The sequence below is a fragment of the Callithrix jacchus genome, chromosome 17 (assembly GCF_049354715.1).
Source record: "Callithrix jacchus isolate 240 chromosome 17, calJac240_pri, whole genome shotgun sequence".
NCBI classification, from domain to species: domain Eukaryota; kingdom Metazoa; phylum Chordata; class Mammalia; order Primates; family Cebidae; genus Callithrix; species Callithrix jacchus.
The window spans coordinates 36,389,561-36,408,857 of NC_133518.1; the positions used below are offsets into that span (position 1 = coordinate 36,389,561).

General features: G+C 39.8%; 2 protein-coding genes, 1 long non-coding RNA gene and 1 pseudogene across 3 annotated transcripts in view; 2 read left to right on the forward strand and 2 right to left on the reverse strand.

The window, feature by feature from the left end:
• CPA3 (carboxypeptidase A3) overlaps positions 1–4,595 on the reverse strand; it is a 31,235-nt gene extending 26,640 nt beyond the window's left edge. The window contains exons 1-3 of the mRNA XM_002759510.7: positions 4,498–4,595; positions 4,327–4,402; positions 1,167–1,291 (exon numbers count right to left, since the gene is read on the reverse strand). Of these exons, the coding sequence (XP_002759556.1) occupies positions 1,167–1,291; positions 4,327–4,402; positions 4,498–4,565 (269 nt within the window). The 5' untranslated portion in view covers positions 4,566–4,595. The remainder of the gene's footprint in view (positions 1–1,166; positions 1,292–4,326; positions 4,403–4,497) is intronic.
• Positions 1–19,297, forward strand: part of LOC144579906 (uncharacterized) — a 535,694-nt gene that overhangs the window by 39,050 nt on the left and 477,347 nt on the right. The gene's annotated exons all lie outside the window — the stretch shown is intronic.
• Positions 5,403–6,241, forward strand: LOC100894697 (uncharacterized; annotated as a pseudogene).
• The window catches only part of CPB1 (carboxypeptidase B1), a 31,232-nt gene continuing 23,084 nt past the window's right edge, over positions 11,150–19,297 (reverse strand). Inside the window, exons 10-11 of the mRNA XM_017965762.5 lie at positions 13,500–13,584; positions 11,150–11,527 (exon numbers count right to left, since the gene is read on the reverse strand). Of these exons, the coding sequence (XP_017821251.2) occupies positions 11,340–11,527; positions 13,500–13,584 (273 nt within the window). The 3' untranslated portion in view covers positions 11,150–11,339. The remainder of the gene's footprint in view (positions 11,528–13,499; positions 13,585–19,297) is intronic.

The following is a 19,297-nucleotide window of genomic DNA, read 5'->3' on the forward strand; positions in this document are numbered from 1 at the left end:
ATAGAATGCTGCCTTTAAAGCCATGAATATGAATGCTTTTGCTTACTTGTCTTATGTATGCGATTTTTAAATTTTGATTGAGTTTGTATTTATTTGAGATATTATAGCAATATCATAAACACAATCAAGTCATAGTAACTCCTGACTGCAACATAACATTACTGACATCAGTAACATTACTGATCTCTCTTTATCTCAGCCAGAAGACCTTTTGAGTTAAACCACCAAGTCAGATAATGGAGGTATAGAATGGTAAGTTCAAAAAAAAAAAAGGAACTACTGTTTAGCAGTGTTCTGACAATGAAGTTCTCAATAAAGGGGAATCCTGGCATGAAATGGCCTTGGGAAGTTAAAATTGGACTCCTCAGTACCTCAAACTATGAAATGTTTGAAAGTATAAAAACACATTTTATTTTCTAAATTACACATTGATTTATGAGGTTCATTGCCGGGCTCCCTTCTCATTCACTGCCCAGGGCTCAGACTGTGCATGGCCCATGGTTGGTACCTAATATATTAAAATTTTCTCTTATTTCTCTGTGGGGCCAGAATGACTAATTTCTGCATCTTAATCTATTTGAGATTCTTTTTTCTTTGATTTAAACCTTATTCTACTGCTTTGCTTGTGCTTTCTCTGAGCAAGAATTTTTTCATAATTATTTATTTATTATATATTTTTAATTGCTGTATCTCTGACATACCAACAAGTACTTGTTCTTTTTGTTTGTTTGTTTGTTTTTATTTCCTTTATGTACCAGGAAAATTCAAATACATAAAAGGATGCCAGCACCAGTAGCTCATAAGCTCTGGGCTGGTTACCTGTCAGTACTGACGATGTGTGGCTAAACCATTTGTGCCTGCTCATGTGGGCTCTGTGCTTATGAGGGGCTGATTTTGGAGATGGTGGAATAGGTAATTGTTATTCTTATAGATAAGAGCAAATGTAAGATGGAAGCTGAGCTGCCAAGTTTGATCCTAACACCTCCGTAAACCAGCTTTGATAATGCGATAATGTGTTTGGAAGTAACTGTGATCTGTATCTTACAGAGAGAGCTTTAACTCTGGGGGGTCCAATTAAAAATAGTTCTATTGTAATAGTTTCCTCTATATCAGGGCTCCCAAAACTTTGAATATCCAACAAATTTCAATATTTGCAAAGGACTTACTCATAATGCATATTATTTTGATCCAAGGCAGACTGGATGGCTTGGGATTCCTTCTCACTAACTCGGAAATCCACCGTCATATTAGCAGCTACATGGTGAGTGGCACTTGGATACCAGAAGTCAAGCTGCAGAGATAAGCACATGTTAGTAAGAGTTTATTTGCTTACCCAACACATATTTATTAAGAAATGATCATGTCTCAGACACCATGAAAGGAATTTGGGGCTCAGCATGACCCTTCTTTTAATAAGTTTATGGAATTTTTGCAAATGTATTTAAGAACTGTTGAATATTAGGGAGGAAGAAAGAAACCTTCCCAGTGCCTGATAACTTTATTTATTTAATTAATTTTGGGACACCAGGTCTATCAAGGCAAAAAGGATGGGCAGCTCTTTTGGTTAATATTTTCCCCCACAATTTTGGGGTTCAATAGGATCACAATTCATCTAGCCACAGAATCTGGCTTTAATTGGAAATTTAGATTAAATATCTGGTTAGTTAGTCTTTAAAACCTAATGTTCCTATAAACTCTGGAAATCCTGAAAGTCTTATATCCAACATTTGGCATAGTCTCCCAGCAATGTCATTTTTCTAGCAATAAGTTCTTGGGCAAGTTACAAGGACTCTTTAAATTTTAGTCCTCTCTCCTAAAATAATGGGGCAAATGAGAGTCCACGGGTAAGTGTTGGGAAGATTGTGAAATAGGTCCGTGGTCTGGGGCATGAAGACATTTAACAGGTGCAGATTTTTCCCTCCTTTCTCTTCCTCTAGCTGACAATTTCAAAATTTGGTATATGAGCTCAAAAGTATAGCATTCAGATCAAAATAACTTTGAAAAGATTCCAGTTCTTGTGGTTCTTCAAAATCATACTCAACCGTGAAACTAAATGATGTACAAGACCCCAGCCTGGGAAATGTGAAGGAAACCCTCAGTTTCCACCCTCACTTGTACATGTGTCCAGGTTTGCTTGGCTCTTTCTTAGTTGAATCCCCCTCTCCCTCTAGGTCAGTCAGTTATGTGACAATATGAGGCTGCTATGAACCAACCAATGTTTGTTTATTTTGATCAAAAAGCTACAGCATGAGTTGGACACAGGAGAGAAGTAGTGTGATGCAAAGGCAAGTTAGGCAGAGCATCTGATCACAGTAGACATTCCTCTGTTCCAGCAGGGTAATGTGCAGCTAGAGCTCAGTAAACTTTCATTTATGAAGCATGAGGCACAGAGCTAGGTGCCATAGTTGTAGAGACCAGTAAGGGACTTATGGGAAGTATAAGGTTTGGTGTGGAACACAGAGCCACCCATCCATGTATGTTTCCAACATGTTAACCAATGCCAGAGGAAGGAACCGGGTGTTTCAGGAACACAAGAAACAGTCAAAACTGGGTAATGAGAATTGAAGAGATTTCCCATAGGAGGTACTGCCTGAGCTGGATCTTGAGAAATAAGTAGGATTTACCCAGGTCCAAAGGGAGAGAAACACATTCCTTATGAGAAAAGGTATACAGGGCCAAGATGAGTGAGTTTTTGGTGTTTATGGGGCTTGAAGCATGAGGAAGAAGGTGGAGGAGCAAGATACTGAAGAGGCCAGTAGTTTGGCAGATCATAAAAGGCTTTGAATGCTATATTAATACCAATAGAAAATGCTTCTGGCTGGGCATGGTGGCTCATGCCTGTAATCCCAGCACTTTGGGAGGCCAAGGCAGGCATATTACTTGGGGTCAGGAGTTTGAGACTAGCTGGCCACACGGCAAAACCCTGTCTTTACTGAAAACCCCCAAAATTAGCTGGGCATCGTGGTGGGCACCTGTCATTCCAGCTACTAGGGAGGCTGAGGCAGGTGAATCGCTTGAACCTGGGAGTTGGAGGCTGTAGAGATCAGGCCACTGCACTCCAGCCTGGGTGACAGAGTGACTCTGTCTCAAAACCAAAACAAACAAACCAACAAACAGAAAAACACTTCTATGGTGCTTAATATGGTAGGCTTGCTTCTGAGTGCTATCGGAAGCTTACTTACTTTTTGTAGCAACTCTGGGAAGTAGGTATGATTATTATCCCCATTTTATAGAAAAGGAAATTGAGACCCAGAGATGTTGAGTAACTTGCCTAAGGCTACAGAGCTAGTGTAGAGCTGGGATTTGAATGTAAGCATTTGACTTTGAAGAAGATGCTTTTTCCATATGAGGCTGCCTCTCAGTAATGACCCTCAAGTGGAGGAATGCAATTTTATAGAGAGCAATCAGGTTGGAATGCAGAGTTGGCTTTGTGGGAGGCAAGACGAGAACCCCGATTTTTAGTTAAGGGACTATGGAAATTGTCCTTGCAAGAGGTAGAGTGCACATGAGCTTGGTGGTGGCAGTGGAATGGAGGGCGATGTGTGAATTTGAGAAACAGTTGGGAGTTAGAATAGGCAGAGCCTTTGATTGATTTGATGTAGAGAGAACAGCATGTGTGACTGGAATAAACTGCAGACCCAATTCTGGGTTTAAATCTGATGTGTAATCTTGGTCATTTAATTTTTTGTCTCTGCACTTGAGTTCTTCTGTTTCTAATGAGTTATATTATGACCCTGACATTGAGAAGCTGTTGGAGAATTTGAAATGACATTTGTAAGCTGCTGGCACAGTGTGCCTTGTATTCAGGAGCAGCCGACTACATGATAAAATTATTTTAGACTGTTGGGTTTTAAAGGATTGATCTAACTTTAAAAGTCTTCTTTAAAAATGTTCCTGCTCTTGGAAAGGGGTCACATCTCGATATTAGCCGGTGCCTCAACATTTTTAGTTAGTCTTCTAACAGAAATTATGTCACCAGAGGGGATGAGGGTGGGAGTGGGGAGAATGGAGAGGAAAAGGGCACCAGTAGAAGAGAGAAAGATGCCTTGATAAGGAAGCCAAGAACAGCTCCTGATTTCACTGTTTTACTGTGAAAAAGCTGGTGTTTGGAAAGCTTTTGGGAGGAAAAACGAAAGTGGTAGTCCTGGAAACCAAAACCAAACTGAGACAGGTGAAGTATTGGCCATTGGCTGAATTATCCAGATAGCTCCTGTTTTCCCCTTTATGTTCAATAGTCTTTTTTAGCCCCGTGGGCATTAACAGTAAAATAAGAAGCATCTTTTAGAGAACAGTGAGAAAAGATAAAGTATCCCTTTAAATGCTTACCTCATTGGTTTTTGCCAAGTCCTTGATGATGTCTGCTTGTTTTTCATCCTGGGGCTTCACACGGAACACCTTCTCCCTTTACAGAGGCAAATGAAAAAAAAGTGAACTGTAAAGAAACAACCCTTACTTCTCTTCCCACACAGAGACTAGAACACAAGAAGTAAGATTCACCTGTCAAAGCGGACAGGAGCAATTGCAAGAGTTGTTGCAATCAAACTCATGGGCAGGATGAGCTTCATGGTTCTTCTTTGCCTGCCTTGAGACCCTCTGGCAGTTTTATGCCTCAGCTCTTATCTTAATGAGCAACTAATTTCCTCTTAGGGTTCTTTTGTATGCACAAACTGTTCCCCTTTTTCCACCACAACCGATGTTTCACTTTGTTTTTCAGCTGGGGAGGGAAAAAACATTAACCCACTAAGCCCATGCTACTGATTCACATTTTGCAATAGGAAATATCCATTTTACAGATACAGGACAGGAAGCAAATGACTTTCGCAAAAAACTTGCCCAAGGTAACAGAGAAAATATGTTCAGAGAGCTGGGATTTACCAGTCCTGTCTGTTCTAAAATATTGCTCTACTATTCTGCTCGGATTGAATGACGGAAGAAATCAGTCTTAAAATTTGCACTAGAAGACTGAGATGAATTTGGGTATCTGGCCACAAAATCTTGGTGACTGGTTAATAATAATGTAAAATATATTTTTGAAGTCAGATTGTAAGTTGTGAAATTTAAAAAATTTACATCACAAAATATTAGGAATATACTAAAAATGCCGTAAGTACTGTGGCCAATATTGAAGTGTTCGCCATTTAGATTTTATAGTGGTAACACTTTGGTTATCTCTTGGTAAAGAAGTAAACTCTAAAGACCTAAAGCACTACCCTAACTCTTCGCCCTTCTCTTCTCTGTGTACTAAGAGGTCACCCCTATTTCTAAGACAATGTGAGGACTCCTTGAGAGCAAGAAAATATCAATGCTGTAATGTTTATTAATTGGACACTGCCTTGAGAGCCTGGATGCTGTACATGCAGCATGTTTTTAAACTTTTTAAATTTAAATAAGAATTCTTTCATATGGAAAGAGCTAGTACAATCACATAGTTGAAAGGAGAAACAGTAGGTACTGAACCAGGGGAAAAGGTGAGGGTGAGTATGCCAGCACTGGCCTGGTGAATCCTCAATTCCTTTTCCCACCCAAGGTAAGTTTCCCAAAATAATCTATAAACAGGCTGCACATTACACCTCTAACCATCGTCTGCCCTTTCAAATATCTGATCTACATGAAAAGACAAAGAGGAAAGGCCAAAACATAAACAAAAGGAAACAAAAACAAAATACAATCCTCTCAAGAACCAAACAAAACAACCCCAAATCCTTTTTTACTACACAAGGCATGAGGTCAAAAGCTTAAGAGTACAGTATCCCCTTTAGTCCTTGGGAGAAAGGTGTCCATACAGAGCCTTAGCAGGAATTTCCATGCTACCTGGTGGCTGGTGCCACTACCATCCTGGAGGCCACCAACTGGGATGGAGAATCGGTGAACAGCAGAGTCTCTCGTGCTCAAAGACCACCAGCCGAATATGTACTGGTGGCCCTGGTGGAGCATGGCTGGGTGACAGTGTTCATCCCAGCACTGAGCCACTCCTGTCTGCTTAGGTCCATCACGTTTCAGAAGAGAGCTGGTTTTCTGGAAGCCTACATTTTCCATTCGTCACAGAATACAACAGAGCGCATACACTCTGGTATCCTTGGTCTTCAAAGGCCATCTCCAAAAAACCCTCTAACCTAGGCTTGCTCTGCAAGAAGTGAAAAAGGACAAATGAAGAGTTGAGGGGCAGCCTGCAGCTACTTGGCAGAGGGGAACCAAATGGCAGGGAGGAGGCTCCACCAGAGCTGCCATGCTGCCGCGGCAGACTAGGCCAAAACACGGCCCTGCACCTGTGTGCACTCAGATTCCAGAAGGCGTCACTGGTCCCGAAGGCAGATCCAGAAGATAGGAGGGCGACAGCACTGATGGCAGTGTTTAGCAAGGTACCCCAGTGTCCCTAGAAGTGGCTGGAAGGACCTTTTGAAAGTTGAATTAATGAAAGCCACCTATAGACCATTTAGAACCATCTCTGAGAGATCTTTAGTCTTGAACACAACTTCGTTAATTATGGGAGAATAAGACCTTGACCTAGAATCATAAGTAACCTAAAAGAGTAGGTGCATTGATCTAATCAGATAACTTACTAGAGTTTCCATTTTGAAAACCATCTCTTCACATTCACAACCATATAGCTGATCTTATATAAAACTTCTCAGAGTCATGCTTGTGTGCTATCAAAATAGTGTGGTTGGAGAGACACCCCTGTTATATGCATGACAGCAGTAATTTCATTCTTCTCCATCTGAGGGGTGTGTGATATAACTCAAGACATTTTTTTTATTTCCCCAAATGGAGTTTCTGGTTCCAGCCTCGCAGGTAAGGAAGAGCGTTTTGCAAATGCTTTCATGTTCTCGACACTGGATGAGCTCATCAGCACTGAAAACTCCCAAAGCAAATGCTTTCTCCGCTACTTTTGACTAAAGATACTTTTGACCAAGGAACGGTGAAAAAGAAAGACCTTGACTTTGGGTTTAGACAGATAACACTTCAGTGTGGTTCCCACACACTAGCTGCATCACCTTGAGCGGGCTGTGTAGTTATTCTGTGCGTTTGTTTCCTCATTTGTAAAATGGGGATGCTAACGTGACTCTAACCAGTGGCTGTGAGGCTTAGTGAGACAGCTTATATAAGGGACTTCGTGGTTGGTGCTAACAAACGTGTCCATGTTCTCTAGACAGTTGATAAAATGTTCATGTGCTGTTAACAGACACTTAACAGTTGGCCACGGCTAGGCTGCAGAACTGATAGCAAGATAGATCGTGTGGTAGATTAAAGGGGTGGCCGTGACCTTTAGGGATAAAACATCTCTCTGTTTTAGTGTGGACTATTTCAAGAATTTTTTAAATGTTAGAGCTTTGCTTTTTGGAGTTTAATTTTCAGATTCTAAAAATTATAAATGCCCATTGAAAACAATTCTGCAAAATACAGGGAAGTTGAAAGAGGAAAAATAGAAAGGCTCTGAATTTTATAATTCTGTTATATTTTCCTGAAGACTTTTCCTCTGTGACTGGTTTTAAAATTGTGTAGAGAAAGCTTCTATGTCTGTTTTTCAGGTAAGGAAGGAAGAACATTTTCATTTTATTTGGGGGATCTAGGTGAGTGTTTTGAGGTCCCTGGTATTTCTCTTATCTCAGGATAAGCCTTTGTTAATAAATAAAAGTGTTTCTTTGGCTTCTTAATAGAATACGGATTGGAATTTTCTTTTTTCTGGAATAAGATATAAACATGTGATGCATTGAGACTCCCACTGCCTCTCCAATCTATTTAGCCTCTGAAGAAAAATACAATAGATGGATTTCAAGAATGTTCTAGAGCTTTTTCTCAGAACAAGTGCTATTTCTTGGCAAGCATGTATGTAAGTGCAGCCTTATATTACTGCATCAAGATTTATAAAAGCTCTTGGCATATGCATGGGTTGGATGAATAATGTCAAACACCGTATCATTTTAGGATTGGCTATGTAAGATGGTGATGTTTCACAGATTAAATCAACCTCTTTAAAAAGTAGCTTAGTGGTGAATACTTCACACAGCCATAGTTTTCCATGTTTCTGGAGCTCTGCACTTCTAGGATATTTGCAGTAGTGTATGTCTAGCCATAATTTAACATGTCACCATATAATTTAGCTATGCTTTTCTCTATATATTTTCAAACATTATCACTGTACAAGAATTGCCCTAGAAAATGGAAGTGATGCCTTAAAAAGGTGAACAGAAATAAAAAAAAGTAAAAACAGAAAAAAAGATAACAAAATAAAAAGAAAAAAGAAAATGTAAGTGTGATTTAATAATCTTCCAAATAATTTTTTATCTCCAAATTCAATCCAGTAACCTTCTGGAATACATTTACATATCTCACAAAAGGTATGTTGAAAGAAAAAAATGGTTGCTTTTGTTATGAACATTGGATTCTTGACATTGAAGCAAAACTACCCTGCAGATGCTGCAGAGAAATTCTTAATTAGTTGCAGCAAAGGTGGCATTTGTGGACATATATGTGGGTGTGTATGATTCAGGCAGTATCCAACCTTGTTGGGGGCAGTGACTATCTGCTCCCATGAGATGACCTGAGAGGCTCAGCAGAACCCTATTTGGCCCCCAAATTAATATATTAACTTTGTCATGGTCTGCCTTCTTTTCCTTCTAGAAATTCTCTCTTCGACCAATTCATATAGGCTAGCTTGCAAAAGATTAACAAATGTCATACGATTCTAGGTATATAGGAATTCCATAATCCAGATGAGAAAATCAGTCTTGCTGTTTTCTAGCCACATCACTTGAGATAGAAAGATTCAGGGGCCACTCTTGTGCTGTTGGTTCACTGTTGCTTTGGAAGCCAAGAGCTTGGAGCTGAAGGAAAGACTCAGAGCCTGCTCTGGGATCTCAGGATGGGAGTAGGTGAAAGGAAGGAGGAGAAGAGGTACCCAACAACCTGGGGCTCTTGGGTGAGCAAGCCTGGGTGGACTCACAGCAGTCTGATCAGCTGGTCAGATACTACTGCAGTGAGGACTAAGGCAGATTTCTTTCTGTTTTTCTTGGTTTTGCCCAGACAAATTCTAGCCAGCTTCCTGTTAACTTTCAGTAGACAGGGTTTAGTAGCAAAAATAGCTCAGGTGTAGGACATCTCAGATACATGGGATTTCAAATAAGAATATTTGAGTATTTGCTTTCTTGTTATTTGTTCTCATCCTTAAAAGTTCCTTGAAATTAAAAAAAAGCTGCCCATATATGTTCCTAATATCAATTTTGAGAATTAGGAGAGTTCTTTGTGGTTTGCCAAGATTTCTATACTTTGGGCCACAGCATCCCTTAGACATGGGGTTGGTGTTACTTGCCAGAGATAGCACAAGGGAGTGAGTATCGTGTGGAACAGGAGTTTAATGACACACCTCCAGGAAGATTACCTCACTCAGATAACTGTGGCTATGTTAGCCTTACAAAACACAGCATGGCTATAACTTAAAGAGTAGAAGAAAGATAATGTAGCTAAATTACATCTGCTTTTTAATTACCACCAATATTGCTGACCGATTAATGGGAATTTATTTATTTATTTATTTATTTATTTTTCTTTCTTTCTATTCCTTCCTTCCTTTCTTTCTCTTCCTTCCTTCCTTTCTTTCCCTCCCTCCCTCCCTCCCTCCCTCCCTCCCTCCCTTACTTCCTTCCTTCCTTCCTTCCTTCCTTCCTTCCTTCCTTCCTTCCTTCCTTCCTTTTTTCCTTCCTTCCTTCCTTCCTTCCTTCCTTCCTTCCTTCCTTCCTTCCTTCCTTCCTTCCTTCCTTCCTTCCTTCCTTCCTTCCTTCCTTCCTTCCTTCCTTCCTTCCTTCCTTCTTCCTTTCTCTCTTTCTTCTCTCTCTCTCCCCCCCCCGTAGGTTTCTCTCTCTCTCTATTTAAATGATGTATTACTAAATGAGCTTGAAGATGATTGTGTGACACATTCTAGCAGCTGCACTGCTACCACCTAGTGGACAATTAATGCAATTAATCATTCTTTGGCTTGACAACTTGAGAACAAACCATTACTACTTCAAAGGATTCTCTTTATGAATAGAACACTGTTATAGATATTTGAACATATTATGCCCAGTGTGGAGTCTTATTTGTCTTGAAGCAATATAGAAAGTAATGAGTTAATGGTCTATGATTTTTAAGTAAGAGATGCCCCTAAATCATAACTTTAATACATCCTATTCCATTGTAAAATTTGAACTTGGCACAATACTTTCCAACATTAGCACGTTCAATTCCAATCTGGAAAACATCAAGTCATGTGTGATGCACAAGTCCTGGTATGATTTTTGCCACGTTCATTGGCCCAACTGGTCCAGTCAGGGTCCCTGGCATCCTCTTGTCTCACTTCTGATTTTCTTTCCACACACTAGCCTAGCTGGTGTTTGAAAAACACTGTGATCACATCGTTAATGACTTAATATTGTCAATGGGTTTTCATTGTTCTTAGACCAGTGTCTCCAATCCTTAATGTGACCTCTAAGCTCTGCCTGACATGGTTCCCATGGCTCTCCCTCGTCTGCACACGTGCTCCTCTTTCCTCAGCTCTCTAAATTCCACCCTCACTGGCTTCCTTCTTACACTTAGTCACTGGCTCCTTTTGTCCAGCTAACTGTAACTCATTTCTCAGGTTATCGCACTTTCTGAAGGAGGCTTCTCCCCTACATCAAGCAAGTAGACTTTTTCTGTGTTCCTTTTGTATAGTTCATCCAGCACTTACTTGATTAATGTAAATTAGATCACTAATTAGTAAATTATTAATTAATTAGTTAATTATTTAAATCTGTCTTTCCGAAGGGCCTACACACACATTGAGGGCAGAAATGTTATCTTTCTTTTTCATTTTTCTGTCTTCAATTGCTTAGCAAAGTGCATGGCTTGTAGTAGACAACTGATAAAATAACTTGTGAGCTAAGACTAAAACTAGAACAAGAAAAATGGAGTCTGTCCATGTATGCCAGGCTTTATAGTCCTAAATTTCTCTTTGCATTTCTTCTTAACTCACAAGCCTCCCTCTGTACCCAGGACATCTGCACCCTGGTGGTCTCGGCCAGCACCCCTGGATGTTAATTCCTCTGCAGCTGACCAGATCCTCAGTGTGCATGGCTTGCTCGGTCATTCATTCGCATCAGTTTTCCCCCAAAGAAGTAGACCATGTGTCAGGTTTTTCCAGTGGTAATGATTTACTTTTATTATGATCAATATGAAAAGATCTAGCTAGTTTAATAGACCCAGAAGTTTGTTTAAAAGAAAGATCGAGATCTGTAAAACATCCAGGCAAACCAAAATAGGAATTCAAGAAAGAAAAGAAATAAAAAGTGAGCATTTTGAAACAAGGCCATCAGCTTTCTCAACTAGTACACATGTTCCAGGACATAGCTGGCAACATGCTTGATTGCCAGCATGGTCTCCTCGCAGGTCGCCCGGATCTGGGATTCTGGAAGGAGAAAGCCGTATCTGCCTCTATCCCTGAGTTCAAAGGTGAAGGAATATCTGATTCCTTGGTCATAAGCCCAGTCATCAGAGCCCCCAGCAGCAGGATCTGAAAATGTGCAGACAGCAGTGAAAAAAACTTTAAATCTAGAAAGGAGCTTAAAAAAATTATTGCTTTCTTTTTATCATTTCAAATGTTTCATGTGCAAAATATTTTGAGTAACCCAATTTTCTAGTAAATTGGATCATAAATGTTAAGGGGCTGTTTTAAAAAATTACTCCGATCTTATCATTAAACTTATCACAACTTCAGTTTGTAGAAATGATGTGTTTAATACCTCAGAAAGTATGTAATCTGTAATGCAAAATTCTCAGTGTGCTTGTATGCTATGGTAAACTACACTCTACAGTGTGAAAGAATGTGTATCTCTCAGGAAAATAAGGAAAGCGACATGATGATTGGCAAGAGGAGAAGACTCTAAACCCGGCTGGAACTATGCCAAATGATAAGATTGAAGAAGCTTGAGGGTAGGGCTGTGCCTTCATTTTCGGATCTTTAGTGTTTATCTAGCATAGGGCCTGGCATAAGTAAAGTATTTGTTATTAATTTATTTGGTAACATCCATGTTGTTACTAATACATAGAATATGTATTAATTCATTCATTTGTTCATTTATTCATTCATCTGTTTTTTCAATCAATAATTGTATAGCCCCCACTGAACAGTAGGCTGTGGGCTCAACTCTGAAGATGCCAGAACAAAGGAGAGATGCTGGCTCTGCCCTCCAAGGTCTTACAGTGTAATGGAAAAAGAAACCTAGTTGAACTGAAAAAAACATGCACTAAGCTCACGATGTATAAGACCTGGGCTGTCTCTGCTAGAAACCCCTTAAGAAAACGTATGCCTCATATGAGTCAGAGCAGTTTTAAAAAAATAATAAAAATAAACAGAATTGTATTCTGCATAAAGCCTTTAAAAAAATCCTGACAACTCAGGACTGGAGCCTCACCAGCTGCACTGGAGGCCACTTGATGATGAGATTGGGTCCTTTTTTATGTGTGTGTTTCAATTTCTTTCCATCCTCAGGCAGAAAGAAATCATTTGAAGGCAAAGGAAGATACATGTAGAAATTGAAAATGAGGCCTGTAGAATGTGCCTTCCAGAGAAATCTAAGCTGCAGCATCCACAGCTCTGGGGTCTAGTCCCTACCACTGTAGCCACTTGCTATCTCTAGCCACTTGTTTGCATACACTTAGTGACTGACGAGAGGGACTAGTGTCTCTTGAAGTTGACTTGTGCCTCAAGTAGCCCTGGTACCTGCTGCCTATTTAGCCAAGAAAACACTCTGTCTTATGCTTTCCTCCAGCAATGGTCCTTTCAGATAAAACTTTCGTATCATCACCTTGGGAAGTTAATCCTGATACTGTGGGGTTGGTTGGTCTTTGGGTGTGTTCCTTCCTTGTGCATCCTAATGTCACAGCACTTAGCACCTGTATCACAAAAGACTCCTTATTTTTCCTGCTTTCCTACTGCCAGTTGTTTAAAAAAAACTGCCCTGATCTCCCTCCTTCCTTTTCTCCTTTCATCTTTTCTATTCTCTATTTTTACTTTCTTGTTCTCTTAGTGCCTAGTGAGGCCCTGGCACATAGTAAGTGCTCAGTAGATGCTTACAGAGACCAAATGTCTCCGTGGGTTGAGAAGGGTATTTTTCTCCCTTTCCTTTTTATTTCGAGACAGGATCCTGCTCTGTCTTCAGGCTGGAGTGCAATGGTACAATTATAGCTCACTATAACCTTGAACTCCTGGGCTCAAGTGACTCTCCCGCCTCAGCCTCCTGAGTAGCTGGGATTACAGGTGTGCACGACCAGCTAATTTTTAAATTTGTTTTAGAGACAAGATTACTATGTTGCCTAGGCGCTATCTCCTTATTTTGAACAGAAAACTGATTACATATTTTAGAAAAATTTGCTGTGAGGCAAAAGCCACATGCTTTAAACTGTCAGAAAAGAAAGGCCCCAGGAATCATTCGTTGGCTGTTTAGGCACATGGTTCTTTGCACAGCTCTGAAGCCAAGACTCACAGATTGTTGTAGCTCCTGGGCCATATGTGTACTTGGTGCCGTGCAGTGTGGCGAGTTCTTTCACAGCAGCTTTAGCCAGGGCATTCTGCAAAAGAGTCAGCAATAAGTAAGTAAATAAATAGAAGCACATTGTAAAACCAACACCCTGTACATTATTTTTAAGTCATTCAAACCATGTAAGTAACCGTTTGGATAGTGTTATATGCCTATTTACCACTCATTTTCACCTTTCTGCCTAACCTAGTTATATGATCCCAGTAATTCTTATGCAAGGATGTCTTCCCTAGCACCCTCCCCAAGCATTCACTCTCAGCCTCTATTTATCCTGTCTCTGGAGCTTGTAAGAGAAAAGCAGGGGACAAGGATGCTTTTATGGCTGGGCAAAAATGTTGTCTACCTCTTTGCAGGGAAATAAACCAAAACACACGTGCAAAAACCCAAAGAAAACAAAACAAAAAAACACTTGGCAATGTGGCAGGTTATGAAGCAAGATTAAGTTATGATAGGGTTGTGTGAGTTAGGGCAGGAGCATTAGAAACTGCACATAGGATTGGCTAGTCAATGCAATATTCAGTGCCAGCATGGAAGTGCTTAGGAATTGGCAGTTCCAAGGATGAGTGGTAGCTCCAGCTTGGAAAATGTTTAGACTAAGGAGTTAGAGAATATTCATTCTATTTCAAAATGCAGAACATTTGAATTTCAGAATTTAAAAAAGTTGTTCAGTATTCACTTACGTGTATTCTTTTCTCTCAGAAGCAGCATCAACTTCTGATAAGAACCATTGCCCTCCAGTTCCCTGCACCCCACTCCTAGGGAAAGGCTCTCTGCACTCAGAAACTCTGTGGTAAAACTCCACTGACATACTGCCTATTTAAATAAAACACTTGAGAAACAAGGCCTGGCTCAGCTGTTTGGGGAATACAGATTTGAAAAACAAGTTGTTTACTGCAGGAGAATTAGCCATAATTCATTTTGGTTATGAAACTGGCTATATTTCATACTTGGCATGGTAATTACTTCTTCTACATATGCCTGGAAAACTGCGAGGTTGGTGATAAAACCAGAATAATATGATTTTTACAAAGTAGCAATTTTCCTTCCCTTCCTCTAATGTTGCAACCGGTTTTAGTAGAGCCAAGCTGATGAGGGCATGGCTGTAAGATTTCAGGGATTCCAGTTCCTAAAGCATCAATGCTTCATCAGCCAGGTGGCAAATTAGAAAACTTAAAAAGATTTATAAAGTGTAAGTCATTATTTTCTGTCGGGTCCACTGAAATGATGCTATCAGTTTCCAGGAACTAACATTCTCAGAGTTTTGGGTTGGTACTTGCAAATTTTAGGGTTCCATTTTCCTATTTCCAAACTGAAAAACTAAGATATGCTTTCTCTAACTGCATGGAATCTTTACTGTTGTGGCCTAAATACATTGCTCCTCTTGTTTAACCTTGTTGAAACCAAGACACTAGATTTAGATCTTTTCTTAACCCTTTGGTATAGGTTCCATTGCCAATTGAAATCAGAACAAGCTATAAACATTACATAATACTCATAATAGATTTAAAACCATCTTCTAGAGATGTGAAACATGGTGAGGGAATAGTTCTTTTTGTAGGTAAACATGATATTTTCTACCATTCTACAATTGCTTTAACTTGCCATTTATCAAAGGAAATCTCTAGTTAGTGATTTTTCTGGAAGGCAGAACCTCTGATCTTAAAGAATTCTTATGCCTTCCCTGGTTGCCTTCTTCAGGCTTTACTTCAATTTTTCCTTAACCCTTGAATTATTATTTTTAGTTAGAAGAAATATGATTCTTCAAGATTAGTTTTAAACATGAAAAGTTATGAAGACTTGAGAAGATTTAATAGTCATTGTCATTATCTATTGGACTTAAGTGTTGATTGATTGTCTTTCAAGTCTCTCAACATATTTACGTGCAATGTATTAATACAGTTTCAGACAAAACCAAAGGGGGCTACTTGTGATCTGTAATCTCTTTTGACTTAATATCTTATCAATTTTGTCATGATTTCCATTAAAGCCACAGAGAAATGTTTAGCTGGCCTTTTCTCAAATCATACTCTGGGCATGTGAAGTCACATCTGAGTTCTCTCTACGCCTTCATTGACATCTTTTGGAAACAGTTGCTCTATTTTTGATGCTGAAGCAATACCTGAGGTTGATGTGAGCTTAAAAGGTTGCTATTTTATTCCTGTCACTGGTGCACATTGGAAGGACATTTAGTTTGTGCCGAAGTTCTCAGCTCTTGTCCTCAGTTGCTCTCACATCTTGAAATCCACCTCATTTCTCCTCTTCTGAAGATCACCTCATCACCACATCTTCAATGGCTCTATCCTCTATTGATGTCAATCCTCTTTTGGCTAAAGCAGTTGTTGCGAACCAGCTCTGGCCTTATCTCTCAGGCCACATCATTTGTTGTGCATTCCCATGTTCCTTCTGAGGTAGATTTTCCTGAATTACTTCCCTATACACTACTTCCTGCTTCTCCTGACCTCCATGACTGTGGGTACCCTTTTCTCTTCACTGGAATCCTCTTTTTCTCTTTGCTAATATGAAGAATTGCTATTGTTTTTCCAGATTCAGTTTTAGTGTTACCTTCTTTGTGACGCTGCCCCGACTCTCATAGGAAGCATTGAGCACCTCTCCTTTCTGGGGGCTCACACTTTTATCAGGATTTACTGTGTGCTATAATCAGTTGTTTTTGCATCTATTTCCTCTCCAGGTGAGCTCCTTGAAGGAAGGAATTGTTGGCTATTCATTTTGTATCCTCAGCAGATTGCACAGCACTTAAAACATAGTTGACTGAGTCTAACACTTGGGCTTAGGGGCATTATGAATGGTCAAGATTTGGGTGGAGGTGCAGAGCTCCGAGCTTTGCAGAGGCTGAACCCACCTGAGTGGCGATTGGGGATGCTTCTGGAGAGGAGAATGCTACCGTCTATTGATGGTTGATAGGTTGCCACATTTAGACATTGACATCTTCTGTGCATCTTACTTACTTCTATTCATTTTTTAAAAAAGGAAGTCTATGGATCCTTTCTCTCATCCCCTCCAAAGCCAAAAGACAAAAAAAGTCAGAAGAGACATTAATCAACTAAAATATCATATTTTAAATTCCAATTATGTTAACAAAAATCTCTGGAATCAGTGTGTGTCTTTTCTTTAGAAGAGTTCAAATAATTTCACAAATGTTACTCATTTATCTTCTCAACATTATCTGTCCACATTTCACTGACACAGAATTTTCTAGCAGAATGGAATGCCATCTGGGGCAGCAAGCTCAGTGGGAATGTTCCAATCAACCTGGATGACTGACCCCTGCCAAGAATGGTAGAGAGAAAGTAATTCTTGCATTTGCTACAGTGTTAGAGTGGTAACTCTTTTCCCTTGCATGTTTCTGTAAGAGGAGTTGAGGGCAGATGACCAAAGACCCAAGGAGCAAAAACACTGCAGAGAGCTCGGTCCATATCTTGAAACTCCAATTAGTGACAATTGCTATACCACTTGCCATTTGAGGGACGTCTTACGTTGTTTCTCAGTGGATTCAAAATCAGAACTAACATTTACATAAAAACTTAGGCTTTACAAAGAGCTCTTGATAAGAGCTAGATATTTTTATCCCCATTTCACAGATAAAAGAACTAAAACTCACAGAGGATGAAAGAACTTGCTCAAGGGCACACAGCCCCATAAGTGGCTGACTTGATCTAGGTTCTTCTTTCTTTAAATCCTCTGCTCTTTTTCACTTCTCCTTGTGGCCTTGGAATACTTCAAAAGAAGTGTTGCTGGAGCTGGTTTTCACCAATTGTAAAGAATAGAAGGAAGCTAAATATAAACCAGCCTCAGAGAACACTGTGCTTTCAGTTAAGGCCAAACATAGTCAGCCTTTATTAATCCTTAGCTATGAATTTCCTACAACATCTTATGCATGTTCTCTTTTGTCATCTGGTTCCTCGAAAAGAGGCCTTGGTCCTAGAGCAAAAAACAAAGAGAGTCTAAAATGTCACATCTAGCTCACAGCCCAAGAGACAAAGTAAAAGCTAGTGTAATGCTTCTCCAGGTGTGGAGTTTCAAGGACCTGGTGAGATGAATAAGGAGAGGATATTCTTTTCCACTGACCTGCGTTCCCAGGTAATAGTTGATAAAGGAGCTCCCCTTTCATGACTGTGCACATAGTTCTCATTCCAATCTCTTGTACACGGCCAGCATCATGACAGGGAGCTGCCTTTTCTAATCTCCCAGTGGCCCATTATTACAGTATAAGAAAACAAAAGCTGCAAACCAACTATAAGGCATAAAACAATTGAAAAGAAATTTTCTGTAGAACTTTGTTTCTAACTGGAAGTTCTGAGTTTAGCCATCTCTATGGGCAAATATTTGTGATAAGGGAAGCATCAAAATGATCCTTAACTGCAGTTTCCTTCCTTCTGTCCTGTGATAATGGGTAACTTACACCACGGGACCAATAAGAAATTTAACTTTTATAATTTTGGTGTATAAGAAGAAGGCCTTACGGTCTATAAGCAGACACCAAGGAGAAAGCATTTGAGACCTGAAAAAAACAAATATATTTTGAGAAAAAGGAGGCTGTGAGATTAGAGAAGGGTAGAGAGTTAGGAAAAAGTTTGGCTTAGGAGAGCCAGGCCTGCCGATTTCCACAGAGCCCACGGGGAGTGTGGGAATGCTTTCACTGATGAAAACCAGACTTTTTCTTTGACTGATCTGCATACATATTTTTAAGCTCTTTGAAATTCAAGGGAAATGTGAAGTGTGAGTCAGCTGAAATTGCAAAGCCCAGACGGTTTATTTATTTATTTATTTTTAATTTTTCTGGTGGAAGTGGAATTTCTCCCAAATAAATAAATAAATAAATACTGTGTACTGGGGGATCTGCAGGTTCTTTTGCACTTGAGATTGGCAGAACATGTCAAGCATAAGATCCTGTGAAAGGCAAGAGCCTTTGTTCAGGAATGTGACTCTGTTCTTATCTTTATTGAAAGCAAGTTTCTCAACCTTGGCACTCTTGACATCTTGGGCTGGATAATTCTTTGTTGGGGATGGGAGAGCTGTTTTGTGCATTGTAGGGTGTTTATCCACATCCTCTGGCCTCTACCCACTAGATACCAGTAGAGCTTGACAGTTATGACAACCAGAGATGTCTCCCAAATATTGCCAAATGTTATCTGGAGGTGGAGGGGGCAAAATTAGTTGCAGTGGAAGTCAGATAAAAGATTTAATTATGGTAAACTAGAATTTATTTTAGGAAAAAGATTAAAAAGAAGGACAACTGATTGTCAAGGTGCCGTGAGAATGCCTTTTTCTCTGCTGATAACATTACAGGTATCTTTTAAACATCTCTACTAGGTGACTCTTGCTAAAACATCACTTTATTCCCAGAATTTTCAGGCTTAGCAAAAAATACAAGGCTGACCAGTTAAATTTGAATTTCAGATAAACAATACTTTTTCAGTATAAGTCTGTCTCATGAAATATTTGGACATAATTATAGTAAAAACTGTTTGAATTCCAAATTCTACTGGAAGTCTTGTATTGGATCTGCAATCCTATTTTCCAGGTCCCTGGCTCCAGGGCCCACTGTGACACAGGATTCATCCTGGCATTCAAGTGCTGACACAGCCTGATCACCTCATTGATTGGCCCTTGCCCCCACTCTTCCCTAAGGAGAACACTCTCGATCTGGCCTCACTGCAACCTCTGCCTCCCGGGTTCAAATGATTCTCATGCCTCAGCCTCTTGAGGAGCTGAAACTACAGGAG